Here is an 18,799-nt window from a genome sequence, read left to right on the forward strand (position 1 = left end):
CAAAGAGGCCCCAATTCTGTCCCCCAGCACCTGCTGATGGGCAATGTCCATTCTACCCCACCCCACCCCACTCCCCTCCCCTACAAACCCTCAACCCTTGAGTCCTCAGATCCAGCCCTTTCAACATCCTCAGTTCACAGCCCCGGCACAGTCCCTGGCTTCTGACTGACTGGGCTTTTAGAGGAATGGATTCCTTCCTCCACATCACCTGTGGAGAGGAGCCGGGGCCTGGTCCCACCAAGTGCCCAAGACTCCTGATTTTTTTTTTTCCCTATTCTGGACTCCACCCTACCCCCAACATCTCCTGGAGGCAGCCACGGGAAGGGGAGGCCCTCACTCCAGGGCTGGCCTGCACGTCCCGGGATGGGGAGGGACTTCCGCCCTCACGTCCAGCTCTCAGCCCCGGGGGTGGACCGAGCTGGACAGGGTGAAAGGGGCATTGTCTCCCAGCCCAGGCCGCACAGCCCTCAGGTTTCCCAGGAGCGCCTTTGTGGGAGGCCTCTGGCCTCTACCCGCCCAGCCCCTAGCAAGATGCTATCGCCCCCGGGGCCCCCGGCCGAGCCTGGGGGAGAGCAGCTGTGCACCCAGGGCCCGGTTTCTCAGGTCTCCTGCTGCCTGCACTGCAGGACATTGTGACCTTCAGTGCTGAAACCTCCACGCCTCAGGCGTCCTCCGGCATCTCCTTCCGCTCCAGGCCCCCACAGCCTAGTGCCCAAATCGCCCCCCGGCCCAGAGAGGCCCGAAGCCAAGTTATGGGGGGTGGGGGAAAGTGGGGGAGCGGGGAAGTAGCCGGCAGGAGGCCCCTCCCGTGCTTTTCCTTTGCAATGCGGGTGTCATTACCGAAGAGCCTCGAGAAGTTCCTCGGCCTTCCGGCTTCTCAGCCTTTGAAAGCAGGGGAAGCGGGGGCGGGAAGCGGGGGAGCCTGCAGCCGCAAGCTGTTCCTGCCTCCGGCTCCAGTACCCCATCCAGCCGACTCCCCAGGTCCTCCTGTTATATCCTTGAGGCAGCTTTAACGTCCCTGGCTCCCAGGTGTCCTTATTTCTCACCAGGGCCTCCGGCCCCGAGTTTACTACTCTCCCGCAGTGCTCCCCCCTCCCCACCAGTCACCATCGTCGGTCGCCCCCTCCTTCCGGCCAGTCTCAGTCCCCTCCCCCACGTCGTCCTCAGCCCACACGCGCGGTGCGTGCACATCTCAAGAATCTGGCGGACCACCCCCCCGCCAAAAAAAAGCAGTAGGCCGACTACTCAAGAGTTTACGGGCGCACGTAGCTCAGGCCTCCGCACCCCGGGGGCTGGGACTGGGCGAGGCGGGCCCGCGTCACCACGCCTCTCCCCGCCCCCCCCTCCCTTATAAATTAGGGCTGCAGCCTCCTCCTACGCTCTCTGCTCCTGCCCGTTCGACAGATAGCCGTAACTTCCGTGCTGTGCCAGGTAAAAGCCTGGCCGAGAGGCGCCACAAGGGGCTGGGGATAGGCCCACCCAAAAGGGACGAGGGGGACGCGCGCCGGGTGTGCGGCTGCGGGGGCTGGGGTCGACAGATCGCGCCCAGCCGGGCCCCCCGCATTGCAGGGGCGGGAGGAAGGACGTGCGGAAGCGCAGGTCGGGGATGGAGGCTTGGGGGGAGGGGTGGGGAGGGGCTGGTGGGGAGAGGTGGTCAGCGCGGGATTCCATCCTCTTAGCCCCGCGCTCTAATGTTCACCTTCCTCTGCCCATAGCCGCATCCCTGAGACAAGATGGTGAAGGTCGGAGTGAACGGGTGAGTTACGGGCAGGGGTGGAGTGGAGTGGGGTGGGGTGGGGTAGTCTTGCGGTCCTCACCGCATTGCGCTAGCGGGTCTCTGCAAGCGCGAGGAGAACCTGGATAGGGTGGTCGTACCCACCGCCCCCCGCAAGGAGAACTCAAGGTCAGCGCTCAAACCTGGAGGAGGCCCTCGAAGGCTTCGTGTGCCCCCCACCTCCGGCTCTTGCGCCTCCTGTAACTGTGCCCCTGCGGAACCTTCCACCACCTTGCGGCAGATACACAGGAGGTTCCAATTTTTGCTTGGGCCGCATCCCCTAATCCCGCACCTGGGGCTCTTTTCTTTCCTTTCGCGCTCTGCGGGGGTCACGTGCCGGGGAGGAGCCCGTCCCTCACCACCCCCCTAGCCCGTGCCCCCAGCAGGCGCGGCCCGGAGGGTACAGGAGGCACAGCTGCGCACAGAACCAGCTGGGAGGGGTCATCTGCGGTAACCCAGCCGCCATGTTGCAACTTGGTAGGAAGGAAATGAATGAACTGCCCGTTAGGAATCCTTCCTTAGCCCTGCCGTCTTTTCGCCTTCCTTGCCCATGACTAACGCTTCTACCCCTGCCTCGTGGGATGGAGTCACGTTTAGCCCATAGGCCAGGTGAGGCCAGGCTTTCCCGTTCTTGCAGCTAGACCTCAACCCTGACCCTAGTAACCCCAGACCATCACTTAAACCGCCAGCCAAATTCCGCGCCCCTCCCCCCCCCCACTCCCAGGAATGAGAGGATGCTTTTCCTAGATGGTTCTCTGAGGAATTCAAAACGTGGGCTCGTGGGAGTGGTCTTGTAGTTTGGGGGTGTTTCTCCTTTCCTTTTCCGGAGAGGTGTGGTGGCCCTGGCTGGGTGCCATGCTTGGGGGAGCTGAGTCATGGATGGGTACTTAGAAAATTTCCACCACAAAATGGCTCCCAGAGCTGCAGCCCCTGTGGTCTTGCCGGCTCTCCTCGAAGCTCCTTTCCCCCATCTTCACCTGGAGCTGACCCCACCCTAAAGGCCAGGCTTTAAAGGTCACCAGGAAGATTAAGTGTCTGTGAGCCCCGGGAATCCTGCCCTTCTCCCCATCCCATCCTTCAGAAACCAGATCCCTGTTCCACCTAAGCTGGGGTTAAATATAGCTGCCTGACCTTTCTGCAGCTGGGGGCCTGGGCTTTTGCTCTCCACCCCCGCGCCTTTCCCCCCCTACTCTCTAATACCTGTTGCTCCCAATCCTGGTTTTTGGAAAAGAGCTTGGGAGGACAGATGCTGAGCAAGTCAGAAAGAACCCCAGGATGAGGGGGTTGAGAAACCAGTTTTCCCTCTCTCCTCTTCTGGGGGAGAGGGTAGGTTTCCCCGTCCAGTTCATGCTGACCTTTGCTCTTGCCCTTTGAGCTTGGTGATGCTGAGTGGACTAGTGTTTGAGGTTCAGAGGGTGTAGCCCGAAGTTGGGCCAAACAGGAGCAAGCGTTTGCAGAGAGTAGGTGTGATGAATGCCATGTGCCTGCCACGTGCCCAGCCTGTAGGTGGCAGCAGCTGCGCACCATCCCATCAACTCAACAGATTGCCAATTACTAGGGGGTGGGCAAGCCTTTGTGCCTGATTACCTGTGAGCCTTTCACTCTGTGGGCTGACAGGGTTGCTCAAGAAAAATAAAGTGAGTTCTCGCGAATCTTTGCAGGGGTAACAGAGTGGCCTCTTCTCTGAAAGAGGGTGAATGGGCTGGGGGCTGCTTCCGTGCCTAGGAGGAATCCCCTCCTCCTCACCCCTTCTCGTCTCGCGTCCCCCTCAGATTCGGCCGCATTGGGCGCCTGGTCACCAGGGCTGCTTTTAATTCTGGCAAAGTGGACATCGTCGCCATCAATGACCCCTTCATTGACCTTCACTACATGGTGAGTGCTGCCCCACAGCAGGTGGGGTCAGAGCCTGGCTGAGGTGTGGCCCCTTGACGTCCCGCTCCTTTGTGGCCCCCCCCCCAGGTCTACATGTTCCAGTATGATTCCACCCACGGCAAGTTCCACGGCACAGTCAAGGCAGAGAACGGGAAGCTCGTCATCAATGGAAAGGCCATCACCATCTTCCAGGAGTAAGTGTGGGAGACAGAACAGGAAGAACTTGGCCTTGGAGGAGGCACTGGGATGGGGTGATCACCTGGGGTCTGTGGTACCCTGTGTCCCTGAGCTTTGTCCTGTCTTCCCTCATAGGCGAGATCCTGCCAACATCAAGTGGGGTGATGCTGGTGCTGAGTATGTGGTGGAGTCCACTGGGGTCTTCACTACCATGGAGAAGGCTGGGGTGAGCAGCGTGGGGCTGGAGAGGAGGGTGTAACAGGAGGATGGGGGGAAAGCGGACTTAGGAAAGTGAGAGCCTGGGTGCAATTACTTGCTCCTTGCTGCAGGCTCACTTGAAGGGTGGCGCCAAGAGGGTCATCATCTCTGCGCCTTCTGCCGATGCCCCCATGTTTGTGATGGGTGTGAACCACGAGAAGTATAACAACACCCTCAAGATTGTCAGGTGAGCGCAGCAGAGAGGAGGTGGGGAAGCGGGCTGATAGTGCCCCCTGGTGCCCAGTGGACGTGCCCCTGACTTGCCTCCCTCTTTTCCAGCAATGCCTCCTGCACCACCAACTGCTTGGCCCCCCTGGCCAAGGTCATCCATGACCACTTTGGCATCGTGGAGGGACTTATGGTAGGAGTGGTGGGAAACTTGAACACACTCAGTTCTCAGCTAGTGTGGGACCCTTCTGCCTCCCGCAGAGCAGGGCCCTTCAGAGGGATCTGTATCCCTTAATTCTTCCCCAGGGGAGGGGGGAGGTGAAGGAGGGCATGGCCTACTGAGCACCAGGTGGGGCCTTCACTCCCTCCTCCTTCCGCAGACCACCGTCCACGCCATCACTGCCACCCAGAAGACGGTGGATGGCCCCTCCGGGAAGCTGTGGCGTGACGGCCGAGGGGCTGCCCAGAATATCATCCCTGCTTCTACTGGCGCTGCCAAGGCCGTGGGCAAGGTCATCCCTGAGCTCAACGGGTAAGACCCTTGGCTGTTTTCTGCCATGTGGACCCAGGGAGCCGGGAGGAGCAGTGCAGACTGACCCTGCTTCCTTGTGTCCACAGGAAGCTCACTGGCATGGCCTTCCGCGTCCCCACTCCCAACGTGTCTGTTGTGGATCTGACCTGCCGCCTGGAGAAACCTGTAAGTTCGAGTTGGAGCAGCTTCGATGGCCTGCGGGGCCAGTGTGGGGGAGTTGCAAGACTGGAACTCCTGTGACCATCTGTTTTTTACCTTGTCAGGCCAAGTATGATGAGATCAAGAAGGTGGTGAAGCAGGCATCAGAGGGCCCTCTCAAGGGCATTCTAGGCTACACTGAGGACCAGGTACAGTCAGTGGGTCAGGGGACTGGTGTCTGCATGGCCCCTGGGAGCCAGGCAGGGTTCCATATGAGGCCCTCTCCTCCCCCAGGTTGTCTCCTGCGACTTCAACAGCGACACTCACTCTTCTACCTTCGATGCTGGGGCTGGCATTGCCCTCAACGACCACTTTGTCAAGCTCATTTCCTGGTATGTGGGGGTGGGGGCGGGATGATGCTTCAGCATGTGATCTGGTGCCCCCTGGTGGCTGGCTCGGTAAACAGCCCTTCACACCCCTCCAGGTACGACAATGAATTCGGCTACAGCAACAGGGTGGTGGACCTCATGGTCCACATGGCCTCCAAGGAGTAAGGTCCCTGGACCCTCAGCCCCAGCAGGAGCATGAGAGGAAGAGAGTTCCTCCGCTGCTGGGGAGTCCTGCCCCACCTCCACCACACTGAGAATCTCCTGACTTCTACACGTTTCCATCTCTAAGGCCCTGAGGAAGGGGAGGGGCTTAGGGAGCCCTGCCTTGTGTACCATCAATAAAAGTACCCTATACCCAGCCTGCAGTTGCGTTTCTTGCTGTGAGGGAGGCTGGGCTGGCACCCAAGCTGCCAGAAACCCCGCCCTGGTCTAGTGGTCACGCCTCCTATCCTGGGTTTCTCCCTGAGGCCTTTGGGTGCTCCGGGCCCCAATGTGTGCCAGATTGCCATGGCTGAACCCAGGAATGGCCTGGTGGTGTGTATCCAGAAGCCATTCTGTCTGCAGCCCTGCCCCCTGAGGGTGACCCTGGCACAGGAAGTCAGGTTGGACAGAGTCCACCTGGCTTCCAGCCAGTTAGCTGACCTCGGCAACAGTGTGGAGCATGGCCAGCCTGGGAGAACTAGGTCCCAGTTCTGCCTCAGTGTGCCCTAGTGACCACCTGCAGTATGACCAGGCAGGTGCCCAGCTCCTAGGATCTGCAGAAGGGGAGGGCTGGGATGGCTTTGCTTCCGGGTGTCTGTCACTGGTGGATGCGTGTAGTCTTACTGGGAAGCAGCACAGACTTGGTGCTGATAACCTGGGCTGAGGCACCATTATTTTGGAGTTCCAATCTCCGCATCTGCCTTGCACCTGCGTGTTGGGAAATGCTGGGAACCAGCACACACTGCTGTTTGCCTGGAGAATCCCAGGGATGGGGGAGCCTGGTGAGCTGCCGTCTATGGGGTCGCACAGAGTCGGACACGACTGAAGCGACGCAGCAGCAGCACACACTGCAGAGGACTGTGTAGCCACCACCAGAAAGTGCTGGAAACAGTGACACAGACGTATTCAATAAATACTCGCCAGTTTCATTAGATTCCACTTAAACATCAGCTCCGCCCAGTCTGCCTCAGGCAGTGACGCGGAGGGACCCTCGGTGTCGTTGCCCCAGTTCTCCAAGCTTTTTTGAGTCTGGGACGTCTTCTCAGCCTGTTGGGTCTCCGTGTGTGAGACACGGAGGACACCTGCAGCTGATGCTTGAAGAAACCGAGACCCTGAGCACACGTGTGCACGCATACACCCGTGCCTGCCCACCCACTCCCACACAACGCAGTTTCAACTTTGCCACCCGGTGGTGACGGAGACAGACAGGAGCTTCTGTCTCTTTCTCTCCACAACACTGCACCCAGTCAGCCTAAAAGCTGCCTTGCCCAGACGCACTAAGGTCCTTATAACGCGTGGCACTTCCCAAGAGGGAAGGGGCAGAGCCACGTCAACTGCTGTCGACGGGCAGCCGGCCCTGAGCACTTGAACAGGGAGGAAGGCGCACCCTGCCCAGACCCACTCAGTCCACCTGCGATATGGAGGGCCTCCTCTGCTGCACAAGCCACGGAAGGTCTGGCCTCCTCCCCTTCATACCGGTGCCTGGGCCAGTTAGCACCAGTATGGAATCAAGACGGCCAGCTGGCCCCAGGCCACAGGGAAGGAAGGAAGGACAATCACACTGCTTACTCGGTGGAGAGGGTGAGGGGCCACAAGCGCTCCTGCAGCATTAGAGGTGGGAAAGCAGCAGACACCCGCGTGAAGGCAGGAGGGCCGGCTGTGCAGGGAGTGGCCAGGAAGGGCAGCCAAGCCTTGTTCCAGACGCCCCGGAACCCTGGAGGGGCCGAGGACCGAGGGAGGAAGCCGGGGAGCAGCGCCCAGTCCTCGGGGCCAGGCTGGTGCCGCAGGACGTGGGCTTCCCTTCTGTGAGCTCCCGGCCCTCTGCTGCGGCGGGTCCCGGCGGGCAGGCCGAGCACGAGGAGGTCCCTATCTCATGGCGCCGTCGGAGGAGACATCGCGATCGGAGTCCTCAGCCTCGCTTGGCGGCGGTGGCGGCGGGTCGCTAAGCGGGACCGCAGTGAAAGCAGGAGACTTTCTAGAAAAAAACACCAGTTGTAACCTTGGGGCAGGGCAGGTAGGACTCCCGTCAGGACTGGCACCCCTGCCCATCCCAGCCTGATGATGCCCAGGTGGGCAAGAGAGTAACATCTCAGGCAGAGGAGGACCACAGGGCAAGGGAGTGGGGATGGGAGGACACCGCCTCCCCCAGTTCACCCTGAGGGGGGAGACAGTCCCCACCTCAACCTGGGGACCCCGAGATGCTCTGCAGCCCCAGTTTTGCGTCTATGGAGCAGTTTTGTGACTGTTGGGTTTTCAGCTGCCTTTCTAAGCAGGGGAACTACCAGAGGCAGGGCATGGGGAGGTTTCAGCCAGGCAACCACGATGGACTCCTGTATCCTCGAGAGGATGGGTCTCAGGGCTCACCCTCGAGGGGCGCCAGGCACCGCCCCTCCCCACCTGCGCCCGGGGGGCCCTCACCGGTCCCCGGACTGGGTGATGAGCCGGCGGCAGGTCTCCATCTGCACATCCAGGCCCCGCTTCATGCTGCACATCTCCATGTACTCATGCAGGTGGCGGTTCATGTCGTTCTTGGCCGTGGCCAGCTCCAGCTGCGGGGTCGGGCCATCAGATCAGCAACCACCCCTGCCTGCACTCCCAGAAGACTAACCCGCCAAGCCGTGAAGGAGGTGAAGGGCTCAGGTTCAAAACTAAACCAGCTCGAGGCAGAAGGCACTGGATACGCCATCGTTCCTTCCATGTTCCCTGGGGAAGCTCGCCCACAAAGGCTTTTACTAAGGAGTCTGATGCAGGAGACCAGAGTTCTCTGGAGAGACTCACAGCAAGAGCAGTGAGGAGGGGGCGGAGGCCCTAGAGAGGCGGGATGTTCCTGAGGCACTCGGCCTCCTCCTGGGGTTCCCCACAGGGGCCTATTCTGGCCCATAGAGCACTGTCCCCCACAGACAGGCCCCGCTCCAAGCTGGGGCCTACCCACCCCTGCGTGCACACTCAAGTTGAGCCATTACTCAACTTCAAGAAGCGTCTACAAGACTGTCAGCACACGGGCCAGCTGGGCCCTGTGGAAAGGGGCTCCGCTCTCACCACCAATTTCCTCTCGTTACTTCGCTCACATGTAAGCTCTTTTCAGAGATGAGTGGAAGGACTGCCTGCCTCGCTGAATGTCTGACTGGCTACGAGCTGCGGCCTGAGTCAAGGACTGTTACGTGTCCTTGACGGGGCTCAGAGTCAAGGAAACAGTCTCCTTCCCAGAGCCTGACTCTGCCCGCAGGCTCCGTGGTGGAGCTGAGAGGCAGGCACGGAGACCGTGAAAAATCTGGGACACAGACACTCTTGCTGCCTCCCTTTGTTCTGGGGACAAAGAACAGGGGCCAGAAGCGGGTGGGGGCAGAACAAAACTGCCCGGGGTGATGTGCTTGACTGCCCGAGAGCAAAGACAAAGGGCAAGAAACCACCCGTGAATGATCCGAACTGGGCCACAAGGATGGGAACTCAGACAGAAAAGCAAACCGTCACAGGGCCGGACAAAGAGACAGTTAGGACAGTAACATGGGGCGAGATGGTGGCCTGGGTGGGTCAGAAGCCCCAGGGAGCACAACTTGGACCGTGGCCCTGGTTCCAGAGCTGGGGTCTCAGGCACTCCCCGGCAGCAGCACATCCAGGGGCAGGAGGTGCTGACCATTCATTTAGTCCAGGAAAGAAGCAGGGTGCCGCCAGCGCTTGTCCAGACTGGCTCCCTCCTTCACCCCAACCCAGGCCCCTCGGGAGAGCTGGTGTTAGAGGGGAGGGCTGGGGGCTGTGCTGGGGAGCCCAGCACTCAGTGGGGCAGCAGGAAGAAATGAACCCAACATGTCCCAGCAGAACACGAGGCTACGATGGCCATCAGCCTCTACGTTTATAGAGGGCTGCGGGAAGGAGACGACCCCAAAGGCCACAATGAAAAGCCCGCGCGTGCGGTGGGGCAGGGTGGAGGGGTGAGGCTGGGAGCAGATCGTGAGTGGAGACCTGGGCCTGGGTCTCTCTCATCATCCAGTAATGGAAATGGTCCCTGCCTCCATCCCAGGGTCCCTGCAGACCCAAGGTCACTGAGATAAAGGACCTCCAGAGCCCCGGGTGGACAGCCAGCAGCAACGGCCTCCCGACCCCTCAGGACCTCCTAGGTGCAGTGAAGAGGGGGAGAGCAGGATGCGTGTTGACAGAGGCGTGGGGGCTCCTTCCCAGCTCTTCGGCTGGCGGCACATATCCAGCTGTACCTTTTCTTTTTTTTTCCTTTTTCTTGGCTGTGCAGCACATGCGATCTTAGTTCCCTGACCAGGGATCCAACCCATGCCCCCTGCAGAGGAAGCATGGAGTCTTAACCACATGACCACCGGAGAGGTTCCCCCAGCTGTGCCTTTAAAACAGAGTGTCAGTCTGCCTGGGAGTAAACAATGGGGGCAGGTTTTGCTTAAAGAAGCAGGGCAGCTGCTGTGTGCTGGGAGAATGAGGATAGAGGAAGATAATTCCTCAGCAGCCACCGCCTCGGTGAGGGCAGTGGCCTGGAGAGAGGCAGAGCATTCTAGAAGCCCCTAGCCTCATCTCCAGAGTGCATGGAAAGGACCCCCTCAGGCTGTGGCCTTGGGGTCACCGGAATCACGTGGCATCTTGGCCGCAGCACCCTCTTCCCAGGTGTCACAAATCCTTCCTGTCAGCCCCTCCAGCCTAGAGTTTATGTTAAAGCTCCAGCTCCACTCGCCAGCTCGGTAAAGTTCCTCCAGGTGAGGGAATGAGCATGGAGACTCCTCCATGGCTCGAAGGCTGAGCTGAGGCTGCGGCGAAGGTCAGGTTCAGCGGCGTGGACCCCGATACAGCACTGACTGTAGTAACAACCGTGATCACAGTGGCTGCGATGGTGTGACTGCCAGAGGCCCCACGCTCCGCCGGCACTGTAGCCCGCCTGACCTTCAATCGCCCCTGAAGGAGGTGCTGCCAAGACCCCCACGTGACCAACAAAGGAGCAGGCTCAGGACTTCCCTGCTGTCCAGTGGTGAAGAATCTGCCTTGCAACGCAGGGGACTCGGGTATGATCCCTGGTCAGGGAACTCAGGTCCCACGTGCCGCAGAGCAACTAAGCCCACACACCACAACTAGAGCATCCGTAGGTTGCAATGAAAGATCCCACGTGCTGCAACTAAGGCCTGACACGGCTGAAGAAAAAAATATTAAAAAAAAAAAAAGGCAGGCTCAGCGAGAAGAGGCCTGATAAAAGTCAGAGTGGCAGTAAGTCACAGAGCTGAGATTGGAACCTACATCTGTCTGCCTCGCTCCCCTCCCCAGCCTGAGGTCTTCAGGACCCAGTGGGGAGATCGCCCTTCTCCGCCAGGAGGAAACGGAGAGGCCCTGGTGTCCTGCAGTACCATTCAGGACCCCCCGAGAACCGGGGTCCCTCGGCTTCAGCTCTCAGCCTTACCTCGATCTGGTCAATGGTTTCCTGATATTCTTTCTCCCGGGTTTTGAAGAGGGACTCGGTATCTTTAATCACCTTCTCCAAACTGTCTTCTGGCTGCTGGAGTGGAAAGGGAAGGTGGGGGAAGCAGAGGGGAGGGATGGATGGGACAGGGTGAGCCACAGGGCAAGGCCAGGGAGGGAGAGAGAGAGACAGAGAATGAGGTTAAAGGAAGCTGGAGAGACCGAGGACGAGGACTGGGGACAAGGACGAGGGGGAAGCAGGTGACGGATGGCGGCCACAGAGGGAAGACAGAGCTCGGAGGGGCCGGCAGGTGGAAAGATAGGCCTGGCGTCCAGGGAGGAGGAGCCGGGGCCCAAGGCCGGGAGGTTGGTTACCTCTCCCGGGGCCTCTGCGGCGGCCAAGGCATAGCCCGAGAAATCCTCCCAGAGCAGCAGGGTCTCCTCCGTCTCCTCCCAAGTCAGGCTGTCACAGTCGTCCTCAAAATCATACTCCCTCCTAGAGACAGGGAGCCTGGGCGTCAGGGCGGCCAGTGGGGCGGGGGCTGTGGGGCTGCGGGGCTCCGGCCTCGGGCAGGTGCGGGGCGGCCGGGCGGACTCACAGCTGGTTCAGCATGCGCTGCATCTCCTCGTTGATGCTGAGGGCCGTGCTCTCCTCCTCATCCCCGTCGGGGCGGCGCGGCCCATCACTCTCCGCTAGGGAGGTGTCCTCCTCCACGGCCTTGCGCTCCCGCTTCCGCCCCCCCATGGACGGGACCTTAATGGGAGACAAGTGCAGAGACTACAGAGACGAGGCCGGGTGCGTGAGGAGAAGGGCAGGGGGGGCGCCGGCCGGGAGGGAGGGAAGCGGGGACCAGCGGGGAGGGCGGGCGGACAGAGAGAAGACACAGTTACAAGACGGAACAGAAACACCAGCATCACCGAGACAGGCAGACAGACGCGGGTGGGGCCGGGGCTGCAGACTAGGAGGAGACAGACGAGAGACAGAGAAAACAGAGCAGTAAGATCGGGGGAAATGGCTGGCCGAGACCAGAGTGAGATGTGCGGAATGGCCCAGAGGAGTTCTTTTCTAAAAAAAGTCTTCTAGTGAAATGACTGAACTGAGAGGGAAGTTTCAGGCCGCAAGGAGGAAGGGGGCATGAAGTTGATAAAGCAGAACCTGAGTCACATCCAGATCTGGAAGCCAGATAGGGGAAGGGAGGGAGAGAGAAGGAGCCAGAGAATGAGAGAAATGGGGGAGAAGTGGGGAGTGAGATGGAGCCAGAGAGTGAGAAAGGGGGAGAGAGGGAGGGGAGAGGGGGGGAGGAGGAGGAGGGGAGGGGGACGGGAGGGGAGGGGAGGGGAGGGGAAGGGGGAGAGGGAGGGAGGTGGGGAGAGAGATAGAGCCAGAGAGTGAGAGAAGTGGGGGAGGGAGGGGGGAGGGGAGAAGGAGGAGAAGAAGTGGAGAGAGGGGGAGAGGAGGGGGAGACATAAGAGCCAGAGAATGAGAAAACTGGAGGAGGGCAGAAAGATGGAGCCAAAGAACGAGAGAAAGGGGAAGAGAGAGAGGGAAGAAGGAGGGGAGGGGAGAGGGAGGGGAGGGGGGAGAGAGATGGAGCCAGAGAATGAGGGTGGGGGGAGAAGGGAGAGAGGAAGGGGAGGGAGGGGTGGGCGAGAGGAGGGGGAGAGAGGGAGAGAGAAGTAGGGAGAGCAGGAGGATGGAGGGGGCACTGCACTGAGAGCCCAGCGGGTCAGGAGGCCCAGGGAGCTGAGAAGCTTGTGTGAGAGCAAAACTAACCAGCTTCTTCTGTGGAGGAAGCAAGAGAAGATGAAAGGCAGAGAGGAGAGGAGGCAGACAGGAGAGAGGGGAGAGGGAGATGGCGTTAGAGACAGCTCCGGACCCCTCCAGAGGCCGTCCCTCGCCCCCCAGCCTCGACCCCAGGGCCCGGCTCTGGCCTCCCCTGTGGGGCTCGGGCACGAGGCGGGGCCGCTGGGGCCGGGGCGAGGCGCCCGCAACCCTCACCTGGAACATCTTGATCATGTCCTCGCAGTTGCGCTGCTGAGCCAAGTCGCAGAGCTTGGCGGTGATGTCAATGCGGCGGCAGATGTCCATGTCCACCTTCATGGCCTTCTCCTGGATCTTCGTGTCCAGCTCAGTCAGGTTCTGTGTGGGGAGCGCAGGGAGCGGTGAGGGGGTCCCACCTCATCATGAGCAATATCCCCTCATCATCCCAGTCACATGGCTCCTGCTGGCAGAAGGCACCCCTTGACCTGGGTATTTCCCAGCGGTCTGCCCAGGATGACTGGCTCCTTGGCCAGATGGCGCCCCTAGAGGATATGGGCCAGCGCCTGGTGCATATGCACGGGGCTCCTCCTGGAACTCAGACTCCCAGAGAGAGAGAGAGACTAGTCCTCGGTGGCTCAAACGGTAAAGAATCCACCTGCAATAAGTGAGACCTGGGCTTGATCCCTGGGTTGGGAAGATCCCCTGGAGAAGGAAATGGCTACCCACTCCAGTATTCTTGCCTGGAGAATCCCCATGGACAGAGGAGCCTGGCGGGCTACAGTCCATGGGGTCATTAAGAGTCAGACACAACTGAGCGACTAAGCACAAAACCAGAGCTCTGAGCGCTGGAGAAAGAATCCTAAGGACAATGTTAGCTGACCCTCAGCCGCTGCTGTCCTGACTCTACAAACATCGTGACCTTGGAACCATCCTGCAAAGCACTTGCTTTCAATCCTATCCCATTCCACAGACCCAGAGACAAGGCAGAGCAGGTCAGGATGTCACCCAGGGCCACACTGCGAACAAACAGGCCCGAGTCGCCATGGAGGCCAAGGGGACTTTCATTCCTCTTGAGTTAGAGGGCAGGCAAGGGGGAGAAAAGGGAAGCACATCAACTGGGACGCCGGGTGGTGAACGGGCGAAACTAGAAAGGCCTGCTCCCGGGCCTCAGGCAGCCTCAGGGTTGAGCCCAGGCTGGTGCGGGGGTGGCACAAGAGGCAAGGGATGACCTGGCCACACTCACGTTGCTCATGAGCCCCTTGAAGACCACCAGCTCTGCCTTCAGCTGTTCCACCTTCATGGCCAGCTCCTCCTGGCAGGCGTCAGCCTCCTGGGCTTCCTACGGTCAGGAGAAACCAACCGAGGTGAGCGGCAGGCAGGCAGTAAGCAGCGGGCAAAGGATGGTGGGGAGGGCGGGCGGGGCGGCCCTCACCTCCTGGAGCTCGTTCACGCGCTCCTGCAGCTGTAACCGCACCGTGTACTCCTCTTCCCACCTGCAGACAGTGAAGGGCGAGCACCTGGGTGCGGGGCCCTCTCCCCTCAGCCCCCACCCCCCACCTATCTGGCTCAGGCCGGGCCCTGGGTCGGCTTCCCCAACAGGAGGAACGTGTGGCTCCAGGCTGCTGGCCAGCGCCCACCGCCCAGCTCACAGCTGCCTTCCCGGAACCTCTGGCCTTGCACCCAACTGTGGATGCACTGTGCCCTCACAGGGCCCGTCCCACTAAGGCCCCAGCCCGACCGGCTGTCCTGCCAGCCTTGACCCCTCCTCCTGACCACACTACCCAGCCCAGTCTCCCACCTTCGGTCCACAGATCCGGGCTCCTGCTCTCCTGCCTGCACCAGAACAGAGCTGCCCTGCCTCCCGTGGGACCATTAACCCTGCAAAAGCAGCTGCAGGACACACAGGGCATCAATGGCATTGGTCAAGAGCCTGGTAGGAGGCGCTCGAAGTCCACCCCCACGAGCTCTGGAAACTGCCCACCTGGATGCCCTCGGTGGGCTGCATAGAGGTGCCCGGGCACAAGCTGGGATCACTAGGCGTCCACACCCAGGGGGAGAGGGAAACTGGAGCATAGAAAAGTCCCCCGTAAAGAGTGGGAGATGAGAACCACAGGTGGCACCTCCGGAGCTGCAGAAGGCAGAGCCTAAGACCAGGGGTAGGCTAAAAAACACTCCTGGCCGAGGCAGGGGCCTTGCCCAGGGCCGCGAGCAAGCCAGCATGTCCCCCTCCACATCATGGAGGCAGAAGGGCAGTGGCGGGGCAACACCCGGGCTTAGGGTTGATGTTGGCTGGACCAGCAGACTCCTCGGACCCCACTGACATAATAGCCCAGCACTTCTTCCCCATCCTGGAAAGACTTCTTCCAGACTGAGAAAGGAAGGGGAACTGCACCGGGAGAGAAGCTTTAACACCCAGAAAGGTGGTTAGGAAGCGGCCTAACATACACAGAGAACACACACTCAGGCCTGGGGTCTGGTCCTCTCCTCCCCGCCTCCATCTCTCTTCCCCAGGCTCCTCCTCCGGGCCCATCTCTCCTTGCTCTCCTGTTCCTCACTCACATCCGCACTGCAGTATTCCTAATAATAACTCCTCGACATCACCGCGGCTGCCCCTCCTGGGTGGCTGGATGGGGAGGAGGCAGGCAACCTGGTTCCACCGGCCAGCTCAGAGCAGGCCAGCTCCCGCCTTCCTGGCTCTGGGCCCAGCCTTCCCTGGCGGCCCCCAGTCCTCCTCCCCCTGCACTCTGGCATTCCCATTCAGGTTATGTGTTTTCTTAGATAAGACCTGCAGCTTTTCTGGGCCTTGGTTTCTCCATCTACAACATAAGGGCATGGGATGGTACCCTGAGGACCCTGGGGTCCTTGTGTCCCTGGAGGAAGCAAGCAGGACTGACCAGGGGACAGCAACCCTGGAGAACACGCACCAGGAAGGGTGGGACTGTGAACTCACCTGTTTCAGGGAGAAACTCAAGGAAGTTAGGTAAGGATGAAGATTAATAAAATCTTACAGGGTTTAAAAAAAAAATCTGAAAATAAACCATCTGGAACCTCACTAGAATTCTATTCGTACTCCAGCCTGATTTTCCCGTGAGTGGGTTTATTTTGACCTCTATTCAAAGCTGGGCTCACTTATAAGGTTCTCTAAGCATGCGTAGAATTTGAGCAATGTCGTATTCAACATTGAGTGAACACCTTTCTTCCAAATATACATAGCATCCTTGAGTTTTCGCTGTAGTTGGCCCAGGGAGATGTTGGAAAAACTGAGACCAAAAGAGACACACCCAAGGTCACTCTTGGCAGGGGAGCTGAACATAGAACTAGGAGGCCTCAGCTCTTTTTCAGTTCAGCGCTCAGACGATGCCCATGTCTTCCAGACTACAGACCGGAGTCTGAGCCGCTGGAAAGAGACAGAACGAGGGGCAAGGGGATCTGGGGTGGAAGAATGAGTGACAGGCTGCTGGTACCAGCCAAGCCTGGCCGTGAGGCCCTCTGCACAGCAGTGTGCTGCAGAGCCATGAGCTCATCAGTCCCGGAGGAATAACTCTTTGCTGCCCTGGACAGCTGGACCAAGGACGGATACTCCGCCAGTGAAAAAAACAAAACGCCCCAACGACAGCAGTTGTTCCTGTGGTTATGGATGTATTCCAGAACTGTCCATGTTCCACTGCTGACTGTGTCAATTAACTCCTGCAGGGGCAGGGGGTGGGGCAGGAGCAGAATGGTTCTGGGTGGATCTAAACGATGGTTTGAGGATAGCTGAGAGTCCCAAGGACACTTAAATCACAGACTGCCACTAAAGAAGCCAGCCAGCATGAGGCCAGAACTCAACCTCAGAAAGTCTGCTGGTCTGTGGTCTGCTAGACTCTGTCGGGTTACAGATCCCTGAAGGTCGCCGCCAGACCCAGCAGTCCTTCCCCAGAACATTCAGCCAGTCCCCACCAGACACAAATCTCTGCTCTACCAGGCTGGAAGGGTAATTCCCAGGGTTGTCCACAAGGGGTCAGAGTAGATCATTAAGAGGTTAAACCTGAAGGCAGAGCCTCCCCCTGAGCCTTCATCTCCTTGGTCTTCAGTAATGGTACCTTGGGCACAAAGTCTACAAAGTGCTGACTGTACTCAAGCTTCTGTCCTCACAGGCTGGTTATCAGGGGATCCCCTGGATGTAGCCAGCGCTCCTGCATCGCATCCCCTCCTCGGGCCCCTTGGGCTACCCTGCAGGATTTCCTGCCGAGAGCCAGTGCTTCATTTTCAGGGCGACAGGGCTTGCCCCAGCTGCTCTGTGTGAGGCAGTCCATCACTGGTGTGTCCACGTTTCCAGCTTCCTCCTACTCAGGTCCTTGCTACCCTCTTCACATCTCCTTCTGCACTTTCAGATCGCCCCCAGCTTTCACTCAGCCTGAGTCAACTACAGGCCTTTCACCTTTCCCTAGGGAATTCCCTCTTCCCCACACCCTCTTTTCTGATCAACTTCCAAAAATGCCCTGAGGGCCCCAGAGCCTCTCAGCGGAGGTGGAACTAGAGCTGGCATGGGCTGCTACCATGGACACTGTTTTGGAAACCTGGGCAGTGTCAGGATCACCTCCTCCAAGGTTCAACCCAACCAGCACCCTCCTGCCCCACCCCCAGCTTCTTATGGCATTTAGACTCCCAAATTAAAGGTACACCTTTTGCTTCTAACTTTTGCTCAGTATTCGGAGCTTATATCACAAAATCGCTCTGAGGGCTGAGGCTGGCAGGGGGGGATATAAGTGGTAGCCCAGATGCGACTTCTCAGAACAACGTCCCTTTTACACATCATAAAACCCCACAGTTAACACAGCCGTGCAAACGCTGCAGCCTATATGAAAAACAAGGGTTCCCGGCAGGATTCTGCTCCTAGACTCCTCCTTCCTGTCACGAGCCTGACTTCTGCATTCTCTGTGGATTCCAGTCTCCTCTGCGGACTTCCTAGCTCCTCCTTAAACAGCAGGAACTTTACTCATACTTACTCCTCCCTTATTCTTGGGCCCCAGCGGCTCTGTGCTTCTGGACAGGTAGCCGCGGCTGAGTGCGGCCTGAGCTGAGCCCCGTCCCCACCTTCCAGGTCCCTACCTCCGCTTGTACTCATCCCGCTCGCGCTTCACTTTGGCCAGCACGTTGTAGAGCGCGCGGATCTCGGGCGTGATGGTGTCGATCTGGACGCCCACCCCGTCGGGGTGCACCCACGACAGGCCAGGCCCTTGCACCAGAGTGGGCTCCAGTCCCGGCCCGAGCCGGCGGGCGTGAGAGAAGGACCAGATGGTGCCGGGCATGAAGCGGGCCGACGAGGAGTAGGCGGTGGAGGCGGAGGTGGAGGGCGCTGGATGGCAGGCCGCGGACGGCGCGAGAGGGCCGGCCGGTGAGCGCGCGGGCGAGCCCAGGACCCGCGCCGACGGGGTGCAGACGGCGGCCGGCCGGGAGCCCAGGGGCAGCCCCAGGGGTCGGACGGGGCTGACGAAGCCGGTCTGCACGGCCTGGTCGCGGCGAGGCAGGCCCCGCCGGCCCTGCTTACCCTCCTCCAGCGCCTGCTGCAGCTGCTTCTCCAGCAGTCGGTTGCGGCGCTCCAGCTCGTGCACCTTGGCCAGGAAGCAGCGGAAGCGGAGGTTGAGGGTCTTGAGCACGTTGATGTTGGAGCCCAGGTCGTTGCGGAGCGCCATGGCGGCGGGGGGCGCCGGGCCCGGCCCCGGCGGCGAGTAGGGAGCCGGGCCGGCCGGGGCGAGCGGCGCCGGGGGCACGTCCCCGCCGCCGGCCAAGTGGTCGCCTCCCAAGGGGTCCCCCAGCGGCCCGGCCAGGCCCTGCTGCTCCTGCTGGAGGAGGAAGAGGTTGGGGCCGAATAACGGATTCATGGCTGCGCTTTCTGCTGGGAGACAGAACCCGTGCGGGAGCAGGGATGTTGGGCGAGGGAGGAGAGCCAATGAGACGCCAGGGGGACGCGGAACAGCCAATCAGACGGCTCGGCGGGAGGGGTAGAGGTCATGGGGGCGGGTGAGGGCAGTGGGTAAGCCAATGAAAGGCTCGTTCGAAGGCTGGCACCTGGACAGACCTTTCCGGGTCTGAGGCTTAGCCCTGAGCCCAGCGGACCCCGGCCGGTGCCCGGAATCCATACA

The 18,799-nt window shown here is 60.2% G+C and overlaps 2 protein-coding genes across 12 annotated transcripts; one reads left to right on the forward strand and one right to left on the reverse strand.

The window, feature by feature from the left end:
- Nucleotides 1-1,313: 1,313 nt before the first annotated feature.
- On the forward strand, nucleotides 1,314-5,666 carry GAPDH (glyceraldehyde-3-phosphate dehydrogenase). Its single transcript, XM_006065800.4, has 12 exons — nucleotides 1,314-1,431; nucleotides 1,716-1,756; nucleotides 3,547-3,646; nucleotides 3,734-3,840; nucleotides 3,959-4,049; nucleotides 4,153-4,268; nucleotides 4,361-4,442; nucleotides 4,630-4,781; nucleotides 4,868-4,946; nucleotides 5,045-5,128; nucleotides 5,214-5,311; nucleotides 5,404-5,666. Exons 2-12 carry the CDS (start codon nucleotides 1,734-1,736, stop codon nucleotides 5,471-5,473), a joined length of 1,002 nt encoding a protein of 333 aa, XP_006065862.1. The 5' UTR covers nucleotides 1,314-1,431; nucleotides 1,716-1,733; the 3' UTR covers nucleotides 5,474-5,666.
- A 748-nt stretch (nucleotides 5,667-6,414) lies between these two features.
- IFFO1 (intermediate filament family orphan 1) lies at nucleotides 6,415-18,565 on the reverse strand. Of its 11 annotated transcripts, none has more exons than XM_006065808.4 (10): nucleotides 17,766-18,565; nucleotides 14,107-14,167; nucleotides 13,918-14,013; nucleotides 12,912-13,052; nucleotides 12,687-12,692; nucleotides 11,512-11,666; nucleotides 11,288-11,408; nucleotides 10,914-11,009; nucleotides 7,928-8,058; nucleotides 6,415-7,484 (listed from the first exon to the last, which is right to left on the reverse strand). In XM_006065808.4, exons 1-10 carry the CDS (start codon nucleotides 18,536-18,538, stop codon nucleotides 7,376-7,378), a joined length of 1,689 nt encoding a protein of 562 aa, XP_006065870.1. In that variant the 5' UTR covers nucleotides 18,539-18,565; the 3' UTR covers nucleotides 6,415-7,375. The 11 variants fall into 11 exon arrangements, with proteins under 11 accessions (XP_006065870.1, XP_025138873.1, XP_006065871.1 ...); XM_025283088.3 differs by having other exon boundaries at nucleotides 11,512-11,690; XM_006065809.4 differs by having other exon boundaries at nucleotides 10,914-11,006; nucleotides 12,687-12,695.
- Between the last annotated feature and the right edge of the window lie 234 nt (nucleotides 18,566-18,799).

This window comes from Bubalus bubalis, chromosome 4 (assembly GCF_019923935.1).
Source record: "Bubalus bubalis isolate 160015118507 breed Murrah chromosome 4, NDDB_SH_1, whole genome shotgun sequence".
Lineage (NCBI taxonomy): Eukaryota > Metazoa > Chordata > Mammalia > Artiodactyla > Bovidae > Bubalus > Bubalus bubalis.

Excerpts from the sequence above, each read along its gene's own strand:
- GAPDH (XM_006065800.4), top strand. The coding sequence starts at position 1,734 with ATGGTGAAGGTCGGAGTGAACGG. Across the intron at positions 4,443-4,629 it reads GCATCGTGGAGGGACTTATG|ACCACCGTCCACGCCATCAC; the intron begins GTAGGAGTGGTG and ends CTCCTTCCGCAG. Across the intron at positions 4,782-4,867 it reads GTCATCCCTGAGCTCAACGG|GAAGCTCACTGGCATGGCCT; the intron begins GTAAGACCCTTG and ends TTGTGTCCACAG.
- IFFO1 (XM_006065806.4), bottom strand. The coding sequence starts at position 18,538 with ATGAATCCGTTATTCGGCCCCAACCTCTTCCTCCTCCAGCAGGAGCAG. Across the intron at positions 14,168-17,765 it reads CGGGATGAGTACAAGCGGAG|GTGGGAAGAGGAGTACACGG; the intron begins GTAGGGACCTGG and ends CACTGTCTGCAG. Across the intron at positions 11,409-11,511 it reads CAGCGCATGCTGAACCAGCT|GAGGGAGTATGATTTTGAGG; the intron begins GTGAGTCCGCCC and ends CCCTGTCTCTAG.